The 13,338-nt window shown below is 45.9% G+C and overlaps 1 protein-coding gene across 1 annotated transcript in view; it reads right to left on the bottom strand.

Moving 5' to 3' along the window:
- The window catches only part of LOC311228297 (cholesterol 24-hydroxylase-like), a gene marked incomplete at its 5' end in the record, with an annotated part of 39,606 nt that overhangs the window by 3,087 nt on the left and 23,181 nt on the right, over positions 1-13,338 (bottom strand). Inside the window, 4 exons of the mRNA XM_084314205.1 lie at positions 4,931-4,997; positions 5,380-5,468; positions 7,345-7,455; positions 10,793-10,877. Of these exons, the coding sequence (XP_084170331.1) occupies positions 4,931-4,997; positions 5,380-5,468; positions 7,345-7,455; positions 10,793-10,877 (352 nt within the window). The remainder of the gene's footprint in view (positions 1-4,930; positions 4,998-5,379; positions 5,469-7,344; positions 7,456-10,792; positions 10,878-13,338) is intronic.

Below are 13,338 nucleotides of genomic sequence, written 5' to 3' on the forward strand. Positions count from 1 at the left end.
CGGTATGGAATTGGCAACGATTAGAACTGTGTTCGAATTGGTGTTTTTTCTATTAAAGAAATGGTGTCTGGTGGAGGGGCCTTGAGGGCCGGCCGACGTCGACACATCGCGCAAGGTTGTTGACGTTATTAGCTTTGACCCAGCCGCAAGCTATAACCGCTCAGGGTTCCCCTCTCCGCAGGGGATTTTGGTCTTCTGCTGGAGCGCGGGCGGTATTGTCCTAGGCCCTACACCGCCTCACACCGCGCAGCCAGAAGAAGAGAGAGCACGGCCTCGTCAGCGGCGATGACGGGGCCCTCGACAGGCGGCCATGTTTCCCCCGCCAGTGGTGCCCTGGTTGGAGAATCGACAGGGTATCGCGAGGCCGACAGTCTTGGCGGCCGAGGGATCGGCCATTTTGGGTGATTTCGGTGTTGGTAAACCACTCCGTCGTCATTTTGCCGCGAGCAGCCCGCTCCCCGCTCAGTCCGCTTTCTGTTACCCTCAGAAGCGGGGCTCTGGGTGTGTTCCTTTGGCTGCGGGCCGCGAACCTTCTTGAAGCGTATGCGGCCCCATTTTTCGCTTCTCATGGAGACAGGGGCTGACACCCAGTTGATGGCTGAGCCTGGGTCTGTCCGTGAGAATGTTGTGCTGTCAAGCGGCTCCCACACCTTGAACTGTGTTGGTTGAGCCTGGTGTTACGTCTGTCAACTTAAGTGTTGTCAGCAGGGGGGCTCGAAACCTTTTGAGGCACACAGTGCGGGCTTCCCCGGCCTCGCCTTCGCCAGGCCAGGTATCATGTTGGTGCTCCCACTCCTGGAATATTGGCAAGTGGTCGCAGCTCACATGGTTTGGGGTGGTAGTGATATCACTGCAGGGCTACGGTGTGTAGGAACCCATGGGGGCCTTACACCTTGCATGTCCGGCTGCAGAACAACTCCTTCAGCATGTTCTGGAGGGGTGTTCAGTGGGGGGGCTTTTTTGATCGGAAGCCCCCCGTATCAGACAGGCCCTTTTCTGTCGGGGTTCCCCCTTGGGTGCGATTGCCTCGTGGGTGGTGTCAGGGTCAGGTGTTCCGACACGGAACGCGCTCCTCGCACGATTCCAGGGTTGTCTTCGCACAGCGGGGGGGACCGGGCCAACTATCTACAGTTCCTGGCTGACCTGCGCCACGTGACGGCGGGTGCGTTGGGAGTGTCGTCACATATGACTACGGCAGTACCATATGTCGAGGTAGATGGAGAGAATGGTGAGGCGGGGACTTGTGTTTACACAACCCCACCCGTTTTCAGGTTTGGTACAGACCCTGTTGTCGGGGTCTCCAGCAGGGACAGCTCTGGTCGACGAGATCCAATCTCTGTGGACGAAGCAAGCCATCGTCGTGGCGTTCTCCTCCCGGTGTTCTCTGCCCGAGAAGTCGGGAGGGAGGGGTGTAAGACCCAGGCTGGACCTGTCCCATGGGAAGGTTCAGCATTTTTTGGATCGTCTCCTACCTGTTGAACACTGTCAGGTGGGGGTCTGGTTCTCCTCCATAGACCTGTAGGATGCGTATGCGCATCCCCGATCTTCCATCCTAGGGCTTACCTACGCTTCCTTTGCAGGGTTAGCGTATGAGTACCAGAGGCTGCCGTTCGGTTTTCTCTGGCTCCCCGCATCTTCACCAAGTGCGTGGAGGCCGCACTGGGGCCTCTGCGTCATCCGGGGTTACGGAGTGTTCTGCCCTGATGACGTTCTGGTCCTTCGCGGTCAAGGTGGATCGTCAGGTCTCGTACCAGGCAGGTCTCTACCAGCCTGGGGTTGCTGTAGACTGGATGTAGAGTATTCCTCTTCCCAGTCAACGGTTGGAGGGCTATGGGCATCCATCTCAGAGCGTGTTGTCAACACGCTCGGGAGGTTCCGTCCTAGGACGGTTACGGCGCTGTCTCACGTCGCGTTTTCACCGACGCCTCCCTCGCTGGTGATGCGTCGGGCCAACGCAGTAGGGGGCAGCTGGCAAACCATGCTGCCCGGTCTGCGCTACGTTCAATGTGTTGGTGTTGAAAGCGGTCCTTCTGGTCCACAAATGGTGTTGATCAGGACGGACGATACGACGTCAGTGTCGTGTATCGACAGACAGGGAGGAGTACGCTCCCCCTGTCTGCACCAGGCGGCGGGCGGCTGGCTATGGGCGTCCTCCATCTGCGCGGCCTAAGGGCTCCCCACATCCCCGGCAGGGAGAATGTGGGTGCAGGTGTACTGTCGCGGGGCGGCCCTCATCCTGACGGGTGAGGATTGCGTCTGGACATGGCCAGGCAGGTCTGGGACCGATGCCGTGCCGCCAGGGATTCTTCCCCATACATCTGTTAGGTCAGTTGTTGGGACGGGTACGTTGAGGGGCGCAGGTTCTTGATCCTGATGGTGTTACCATCTGGAATGCGCATGCTCCCTCCACTGTCGCGCTTACGCGGGCAGATGACGTATGTTCCAAGTGTGGTGTAAGGCGGGGGGCCAGGACTCAGTCTCCTGCCCCCTGGTTGCTGTCCTTAGTTACCTCCAGTCTCTCCTTGATAGACTGTCGGCTTCGACGGTGAGGGTATATGCAGCAGCTATATCCTCCTATCATGAGGGGTTTGAGGGGATGTCTTGTTCAGCCACCCTCTTGTGAAGCGTTTCCTGCTTGGCGCTCGACGCGTTAAGCCGGTGCAACGCTCCTTGGCTCCGACTTGGGATCTTCAATTGGTCCTCGGTCGGTTGTCCTTGGCCCCGTTTGAGCCGCTCGAGCGGGCGCCGTTGGGACAGCTGTCCTTCAGGACCGCGTTCCTTCTGGCTGTCACTTCCGCTAAACGCGTAGGTGAGCTCGGTGCTCTCTCGGTACATCCAGAGTGCCTGTCTTTTCGGACCGATTGCGGTGTCACTCTGCGACCTAATCCTGCTTTCGTGCCTAAGAATATCCGGAGTTCCTTCCGCTCCCGGGATATTGTGGTTCAGGCGTTTCGTCCTCCTCCTCACACTGGTGAGTTAGATGCGGGCCTTCACCTGTCATGTCCAGTCCGTGCTTGGGGATTTACCTCAGCCGTACTCAGGATTTCAGGGTTACCGACCAGCTTTTTGTCTGTTACGGTGGGGCTCGTGCTGGTAAGGCACTGTCGGAGCAGCGCCTGTCCCATTGGTTGTGCGAGGGTGTTACCCTCTGCTACACGCTGGCTGGGCAGGATCCCCCTGGGGGCGTCAGGGCGCACTCCACTCGTGGGGTGGCTGCCTCTGCCGCTCTCCTGGGTGGGGCCTCGGTGGAGGCCATCTGTGCTGCAGCTTCATGGTCCTCCCCGGGCTCCTTTGTAAGGTTTTTCCTCATGGACATGACCGGGGGTTCTGTCTCCCAGGCGGTTCTGGGGTCTGTGGCCTTTCCTGCTTCCCGTCCTTTGGTCGGGTAGCAGGAGTGTATGGGTATGGGCCGCAGTGTGTTGAGTCACACGTGGTTCCGCCTGTACGGTGTGTTCAAGGGGTTCTGGCTCCCTCTTGTTCGCATTCAGGTGGAGTTGACTGCGCCCCCCCTTCGTTAGGAAGGATGGGGTGACAGGGCTCCCCGCACCCCTTGATGTGGGCTTACGGGTCCTCAGGGGGTACATCTGTCGGGTCTCGCGCCCGCTCTTCCCCATTATCTCGTAAGGCTCAGAGCGGGACGCGATGCAATACGAAATATAACGATAGGTTATGTAGATAACCTAGTTATATTAGTATTGGCTAAGCGTCCCGCTCTGCGCGCCCTGAGTTCCCTCTTGAGGGATCTTTTCCTGGGACGGGTTTTGGCGAGGAAGGGTGTTTCATGACCAGGGTCATGGTTATATGGGCGGGCCACCATAAGGGGCGGGGCCCCATACAGGTGGGGTGCATGTGTTTTTGTTCGTGGGAGATACATTAGGTATCACAGGAGATAGGAGTATCTCGTAAGGCTCAGAGCGGGACGCTTAGCCAATACTAATATAACTAGGTTATCTACATAACCTATCGATTGTGTTTCTTTTATAATGGTATAAATGATTATTTGTGTAAATAAGGTTATACGCCGACCATTAAGAAAATACATGTTAGTTTAGGAATAAGGGGCAGGTAACAATAAGATTTATTCTTCTTCCTGCTCCTTTTGTCCATGGAATGGCTATTTATGATTTTTTTTTAATGAAGAAACTATGATTGTATTATTCCATGTGGCAAATAAAAACTCTGAACTGAACTGAACTGAACTGATATATTTAGAGCTCCCCGTCTAAACACATTAGTCATTAGATCAGTTGTTAGGGTCATAGTCAACTAAGACTTTTCTTTAGCCAAAGTATTTATCTGGTTCAGACTCACTGTCCAGACGTGGCAGTGAGATGTATGCACCTGTCTGTCTACCCACACCCCACCCACCCCATACAAATGGTCTGAGGCCCAGGTTACACAAGGGGAAAACAGCAACGTTGTATTTTTGAATGATTTCGTCAGTTGTGCTCCCCCAAAATTCCATTGGTATAGAGGGCTGCCAGCTACAACATTCTTGGAGTGCACTTGGAGGACCAACATTAACATAATCTGAAGGACCAACATTCACTTAATAGATTTAAGATGAGAGAGAGAGAGAGAGAGAGAGAGAGAGAGAGAGAGAGAGAGAGAGAGAGAGAGAGAGAGAGAGAGAGAGATAGAGTGTGTGTGTGTGTGTCTGATTATATGTGTGTGTTTGTAGAAATAGAATAGAAATACTTTATTTATCCCGAGGGAAATTCAGCACTACAGATCGCTCACAGTAAACATTTAGGTAGTCAAAACAAAAGTCATGAATAAGAATAAAATACGATCCGGGATATACATTTGTACCTTTGTGTGGCTGATTGTGTGTGTGTGTGTGTGTGTGTGTGTGTGTGTGTGTGTGTGTGTGTGTGTGTGTGTGTGTGTGTGTGTGTGTGTGTGTGTGTGTGTGTCTCCTACCACACACCTGTGCAAAGTTCTGTCCAAGGCATGAGCGTGGGCCGAGGGCAAAAGGGTAGTAGCAGAAGTAAGGCCTTGTACAGGAGATAAGAGATATCATCATTCTCCATTATTCACACAGTGGATCCTACCAGCCTGAAGGTGGAGCATAGAGTCTGTGGTCTGAAAACATGATTCACACTGACTCTAGCAACCTGAGGGGTTATTTGACAAATACAGACAATTTGTCAAGGTGTCAACCTGTCAAGGTGAATCAAAATTCAAACCAAATGAAATAAAACATTTCAAAGGTAGGTTTTCCATTCTTAATAATAGTTTTTTTTGTATAGAGTTATAAAGGATTGTAATGTTATTGTTATTGTTATGTTGTACAACAGACAAAGCTTTATGCAAGTATAATGTGATATAGACCTACAGTATTTGGACTCATCCTCATTGTCACGGCAGGCCACTTACTTGGGAGCATCCGGGTGGAATCTGTCAGGATCAAATGTCAGTGGGTCCTTGAAGAATTTATCCAGTCTCCCACACACATAGGAACTGAACTGTATGTAAGGACAATTCAACGAATTATGCTTTATTTCTAACAATATCTATTAAGTTATAATACTTTTGTCGGTGTACTGCAAAAACCTTTGAACTAAAATGTATCCTTTTTTCGTAATTGACAACTGACAATGGTCTTCATTCACAAACGGACTTACGCGAAAAGCTACAAGCAAAATGTCATCGTAACTCCACTTACGAGCTTTTCGGGCCAATTTTGGTATTCTCGAACAGTTCCTTCTCTGGGATTCGCTCGTAGCTAAGAGCAGGATTTACGAACAGGGCAGTTGTAAGTCGGACAGACTGGTGTTCGATCATGTTCTTAATGGCTTAATTTGGGAGAAATGGTTGGTGATTACGTTCACGTCGATTCTACAGACATCATCGGATTTAAATAATTATAATAATAATAAATACAACAATATTTGTATCATTAAAAATTACGTTTTACATTTATAGTCATGCCGACGCATTGTGAAAATAAATATAAGCACTACACAAAAACTGCAAATGACAGTGAATAAATACACAAATAAATAAATAAGAACTAAACTCAATCGCACAGATATAGCTATAGTGGAATAGAATGGACACATCTACATTCTGCTCTCAGCACATCCCATTCCTTTCATGTAGGCTATATATTTAATAATATATATAATAAATCTATAGTTTATTAGCAACGACGTACATTAACGTACGTTGTATTGTACTTGTGCTGTATAATGACAATACATTTGAATCGAATCCAATCAAATTTTGATCAGTCGCAAATCGCTTCCGCTCTACCTGTTGAATATGGGGGTCAGCACAACCGAGGTGCAATGCTTAGCCTCTCCCTTCCGGTATAAGGAGCGGAATCAGTTTGCACACAGTCCTTCATGCCCTATAAGGAGCTGGCGAGAATGCGCTTTCAGTTTAAGAATGAGTGAATTCAGTTGCAATCATTTTGGCAACTTAATCCACACATTTAGGTATCCGGAGGAGGACATTCGTAGGTTTCCTCTTACAAGGTTATTTACGAGGAAACTTATGAGAATGTTAGTGAATGAGGTCCATTGTCTCCTGTTTCATTGCACTGGAAATACAACCAATTGTTCTCCCATTCCTGAAAAGTAGACTATTTGCTGATGCTAGGTTTCTGAAAGACACTGACCCCTCTGATGGAATCCATGTTTATGTTTTATTTAATTTTTTTATCTCTCTTTCTCAGATTTTCTCTGTTTTCTCCCCGTCCCAATTTAGTCGTTGTGCCAATTCCCCCCCCCTCCCCTACCTGGTTGTTGTGTGCATGTTCTCCTACTGGTCGGTACAAGGGAACCCTGAAGTATCTGCACGCTTCCTCCGACACGTGCGGCGACAGCCAGTGGCTCTCTTCTCACCTGGCAGCGAGGGCTCTCATTGGTGAAGTGTAATGCGTGGGAGGTCACGCTGCCTTCCTCAAATCCTGCCTCCGCTGAGCAGGCGCCCAGACCTGACCTGTAGGCGTCGCTGTCCACAACGCCAGTTCCCCACTCACGGCTCCCCTCCCCCTAACCCAGCCAAACGAGTTAGTATAGCGATCAGCCCAAGCCAAGGCAATGCTGACTCCGGGAGTAGAGACCACAGTCTCTTGCATTGGTGACGAGCGCAATCTCCGCTACGCCACCTGACCACCTTCCATATGCTTAGGGTTTAAGGTAGTATGTGTGTATGTGTATCTAGGAGGACTATGCAAAAAGACACATTTCAATTGTCGTTTAAGTTGATAATAAAGAAATCTTCCAAAAGGTACAAAATGCCTCTCTGTATCACATATCCCACACAGTAGGAAAACACGAAGCCTCCATGTGAAAGGGCTGAATGTCATATTCAGAGGTTGATGAATGGCTTTACCAAGCAGGTGACGCCTCCAGGTATGTGAATGCCATCCATGACCATGTCGTTTGCCACAAAGCGAGATGTGGCCGGAGCTGTGGGGTATTTCCTCAAAGTCTCTTTCAGCACCTTAGGAGATTGATTGAAATTGATTTTATTTATACTCAGGTGAGCTCTGAGGTGAGGCCACCTCATTTACAGAACTGCTGAGTGTACAACAAAATAGAACAACAAAACAATGTGCAGTGCACTCAGTTAAAAACAGTTACAACATGAATCATAGAGAAATGAAATCAGACATTTAAATTCCGTAAGGGAAGGAATAACTTCCAACTTTAACTTTGACTGAATGTCATTCCAGGACTTTGGGGCTGCATAAGAGAATGCTGTCCTGCCAAGTCCTGTACTAGTCTGTGGAACTTTAGATGTGATCCAGTTACTAGATAGTGTTTGATGGGCTGGAGCATTCCTGTAATGAATCTTATATGTTACAGTTGTGTAGACGTTCGTGTAGATGTGGTGGCCGCTAACGTTACATTTGTGTGCTCAGTGTGCTCAGTGATGATGACACGACACAAATAATTATTACTCTTGTGTGTCGTGTCGTCATCACATACATACTGAGCACTGAACACACAACATATAAGAGTTGTTTGTAGGTCGGAAATGATGGAATAGATTTACCAACAAAAAAAGGTGTTTAACCTGCTCATACCTTATTAAAAGCGAAAGTATAGACGCAGCACGGATAACTTGCGCTTCCATTCAAACAGACGGCAACACACGTGACATCAAGTCTCGCTCGCGTGAGACTTCCTCTCTAGATACTCTTCAATACCTGGCCAGGGTACTCCTGGGTCCTAGTGCCCCCCGATGTTACACTATATGTCATGCACATGTATTTTATATGTTAATAAAATTGCATTTATCTTTAGTCCTAATTCTGTCACTGTTTGATGTCACAAAGAAGGGTGTATCCGAAAGCTGCCTACAACATTTGTAACATGTGATGAAAAAGTAAACAAATAATTAACTGTATTAGACACTTGTTAATGATGAATAGGCTTCACTTTAGATTGGCCCCCACGATAGCATCTGCAAATGATTTATAGATGTTTTATGAATGTCTTAACAAATCATTTGTTGAACATGAAAAATAAATAGAGATACACTATAGTCGTTTTTTCATATCCATTTTTCAAAGCATCTACAAAAAAACATTATTTAATGATGAACAAATCAAGTACAAACAATGTTGATAATGAGTTATAAATAATGTAGAACTAATCTGTAAATGTTATACAAATATAGTTATAAATGATTTAATAATAATTTATGAATGTATATAAATGGTTTGTTCATGATTAGTTCATTATCCACTAATGCGTTATAAATACTTTGTAAATGGTATACAAATATAGTTATAAATGATTTAATAATCATTTATGAATGTATATAAATGGTTTGTTCATGATTAGTTCATTATCTACAAATACCTTATAAATTTATTATAACAGGCTGTTATTATAAAGTGCTACCAGTAATTTTTTATTTGGTGTGTTACTAGTCAGGTTGTGGAAGTGCTGTTTCTGTGTGTCTGTGCATTATGCACTTTGATTATATGCACTTTTACTGTAAATTGTGCCTCTATGCATTATGCACTTTACTATGATATGCACTTTAGGGGATGTTGATCTTAATCTTAGGATTTGGCCTTTTATACTGTGTGTTTTTTCTTACTGTCCATTGTTTTGTTTTTTTTACTGTTTCTGCTCTGCTCTTGTATTGGTTTAGTTGTAGACACACAGTATTGCTCTGTACCTGTATTCCAATGTGGATTCATGGCAAATAAAATATCTGACTCTGACCTTTTTTGGTGACCCCATATTGAGGTTGGACTATTACTGTGATCCCAACATTTACATCATGTGAAAGGTTTGGCTTTCGTCTTTAAACAATCTACTGCTGTTTACTCTGTAATTGAGGGCAGTCTGATGGATTTCAGTGCTATCATGTCAATATAGTGACCAAATATTATTATTTGAGTGTGATTTGGAATCTTTCTTGGGATTTTCATATCAGAGGACCATACTTGGGACCCCAAGGTTGTGTTATATAATGTGTGGATCTGGATCGGCTATTGATGGGAATAGATTCAAAGACTTTAAAGGGGAATTCCACTCTGGGTCTCTTGTATTTGTACGAACGTTGCTTTACTACAGTGTAAAATTAGGTCACAGCCATCTCTGTAGATATCGTCAGGCCAGAGATATAGCCCTAAACTACTGTGCATGCTCCAGCTGCCTGCTTTATAATGGTGTCCCACAACACCAGTCAAAAAATGGCCAATCCTACCAAACACAGGAGGGGAGGGTCTGAGCATTTACTTCAGGTTACTCTGTTACCTGGCAAGAGAGAGTGGGAAGCTGATCAAGAGAGACGATCGAGGTATCATGAAATATATAGTACCCCGCCCGTTGTAGTTCTTCAAAATTGAGTGAGGGTAGAGCTATTCATCATTATGGCATTTAGATTCGACTAAATTAGCACCTTCACTGTTCATGTTTCTGAGCAGTTAATTAATCAGCTCCGCCTCAGTCTGGTAAAGGAATTTAATGTTTACTTTTAAGCCACGTCAGCAGCCCTGAATACAGGATGGGGGTGGGGATTGATTTTCTGGGATGGTTCCATTGTGTCCGATAAGATCACTCACTTCCTGAAAAGTATTTGAAATCCATTGCATAACATTTACTATAGTGGGGGACATACTGTATAATTGTGAGTTACACTCCTCCTCCTGTCTTATGTCTATGCACTATCTCAAATTGTAATTAAAAACAAACCTTCTTACTGTCTTGTACTATCATGTACTCTTCCTACTATACTAATATGTCTTTACTACTATGCACTCAACACTACAACACCTAAGTTTCGGCACTGTTTCATGCTCATTGTTACTCAGCTGTAAGAGTTGTACCCTTCCTGCTGACTTGTCGTACAGAACTTGTAACTCGCTTTGGATAAAAGCGTCAGCTAAATGACAAAATGTAAAAATGTAAATGTTACAAAGTGACAAATTGTAAGATCTAGCGTGGAGGTTTTTGACATTCGTATTTCACCCCTACCTAGAGCAGGTATGACTAATTAGTTTGGTAAATATTTTAATTCACGCGGTCAAGTTAAACTTTCGTGTCCACTACGCTGTGAGTGACACCTCTGAGTGATATTAACATAGTCACCACAGATTCAATTCAAAAAGGTGTCCTTCAGTCATAACAAAAGCATGTGCATTATTACAAACACCAACTCCAAGCTAGAAGCTCCAAAGAGACTCTGGTTTTATTTAGGGATTCACCAATACCTTGTTCTCACTACCCATATGAATTTGGTGCAACATTAAGAGCCTAATATAATCCAATATAGGTATCTTTATCAGTGCATCCCCAATATCGTTTATGACCTCTACCTGCGAGAGGAATGTCAGTTTCCCCAAGTCATCGTAGTCGATGTCCTGCTTCATCCCAATGACATCATCCACCTCCTTCTTCACCCTGAGAAAGGTTCAACAATCCAAAAACCCATTTAGTCTATAACAACAAGTACATCCAGTATCTATCTACTCATTAGTATAATATGAACCGATGACGATTGTAATAAACCCCTCAACAGCCTGTTGTGGCTGATGGTTGTTTAACACAGCAGGAGACGATATTTCCAATTTTAACAAGTAGGTAATTTATTTAGGAAAAGAAGTTTTTAACAGCAAAAGCTATGGCTCAGTAGACGGTCACCACAGTTGAAGGAAAAACACTCTAACTCTCAATCCCCCTGCTTGTCCCCTAAATCCCCTCTCAGTCCTGCCCCCACATGACAGATATGATGACGTGTCATATCATGTCAGATATGACATGACGTACATTAAGATGACACGTAGATTTAACATCGGAGAGAGATAAAAACATTAAGAACATCGAAGAGAGATAAAGACATTAAGAAGAACATAGATTTAGATAAAAACATTAAGAACATCGAAGAGAGATAAACAAGATATGATGTACACACACGATATGATGTAAAACATTAAGAACATCGAAGAGAGATAAAGATTTAGTGAGATGTGTGTGTGTGTGTGTGTGTTTGTGTGTGTGTGTGTGTGTATGTGTGTGTGTGTCTGTGTGTGTGTGCGTCTGTGTACAGACGTGTGTGTATTGTATGTGTGTATTGTGTGTGTGTGTCTGTGTGTGTGTGCGTCTGTGTACAGACGTGTGTGTATTGTATGTGTGTATTGTGACACAGGGAATGTGTGTGTGTGTGTGTGTGTCGGTGTGTATGTCTGTGTGTGTGTGTGTGTGTGTCTGTGTGACTGTGTGTGTCTGTGTGTCTGTGTGTGTGTGCTGTGTCTGTGTGTGTGTGCTGTGTATGTGTGTGTCTGTGTGTCTGTGTATGTGTGCTGTGTCTGTGTGTGTGCTGTGTATGTGTGTGTCTGTGTGTCTGTGTGTGTGTGCTGTGTATGTATGAAAGAGAGAAAAGACACAAGATTAGAGCACACGATATGATGTACTGAAATGTCCATCTGCCTATCCTGAGGTTGTTTTAAGAACATCAGCCAGACTGTCGCCCTAGTGTCTTTGAGCCCTGCTAGTTGACCTATATTAAACTAGTCAAGACTAACCCCTTTCCTACCTCCACCCCCGTATACACATTTTCCACAACATTCCCCCATTTGGGGCTATCCCTAGTCCCACCCAAATCATATAACCAAGAAAATGTGAACGTCTAACTAAACGAGAAACCACAATTATATAATAAAAGTTTAAATGCCTAATCTAAACCAGAAACCTTACTTCATTCACTGGACCCCTAACGGACCAACAAAGGCTGACTACCGTTCTTACCAAAACACAAAACCGTTCCAAACAAGAGTAATAATAAAACATCAACAAAATACCCCAATTTATAATCCTAACCTGACAGACAAATCCCCCCAACCTCCACCGCTTACCAAATGAGCCACAGTTCCGGCCGGAAACCGCGACTCTCATCAGGGAAAGGAGAAGTTGACCGTCAGAACTAAACATAGAACATCCCTCCCAAAAAAATGACATTGTCTCTTCCATAACATTGAGTCCTAGTGTCCATCGCTCAGCCCCCCTTCCATGCCCACGCCATAGTCTCCTCACCGTATTGCCAAAAAGTCACATTTTGCCAATACCGCAACCACCACGCCACACCTCCAGTCCCCGTAGAAGCATGTCCCCATGCCTGGACGGGAGGCGCTGGTCCCGACCTCACCACGTGTCCCCCCATCTTCGACGGGAGGTGCCCATCTTGCCCACTGCGTTAGCCCCCCCCCTTTGTCCCTCCAGTCCCCAGAACCGATCCCCAGACCACTTCTTCTCAATGCTTCCTCAGGCTCAGAACCGACACTCTGCCGATGCCCCTTCCCATTCCGGTTTGACCAGGACCACGAGTAAAATAAACAAAAAATAATAAAAAAATAAAAAATAATGCAATGATTTTCAATGGTTGCAATCTCTATGCCGAAGGATCATTAGAAAATCAGACTAAAATTCCTAGTTAAAGGAATAAACCAACAAAACTGCACTCAGACCATCCCCCGTCACTCTTAAAGGAAAGAACCAACAAAAAGAAAATGCCCCTACCTCACCATACCCCTAATCCTCTATCCCCTCGTCTCCCTCTAAGGCAGCATAAAGCTGAGGACATGGCCCGATTTGTGGCTCAATCTCTTTCTGTCCCACCATCAGCATTTGGCTCGTTACGTGTGAAGTTACCAGCCTACCCAAGAGAGGCATACCACAACAGAAAAGGAGAACCAATATCAACCCTGCCACCCCAATGGATATCCCCGTCTGCATCACTATGCTTCCCCACTGTCCCAATCTTTCCAACACCCCACTCCCCCACCATTCTTCATTCCGGCCAGAATTCCCCCTCAACTCCTCCCTCAAATCCTTCAGCTTAGCCATGGCCTTGGAGAACTTTCCCCCT

This window comes from Notolepis coatsorum (genome assembly GCF_963971535.1).
Source record: "Notolepis coatsorum genome assembly, chromosome: 5".
NCBI classification, from domain to species: Eukaryota; Metazoa; Chordata; class Actinopteri; order Aulopiformes; family Paralepididae; genus Notolepis; species Notolepis coatsorum.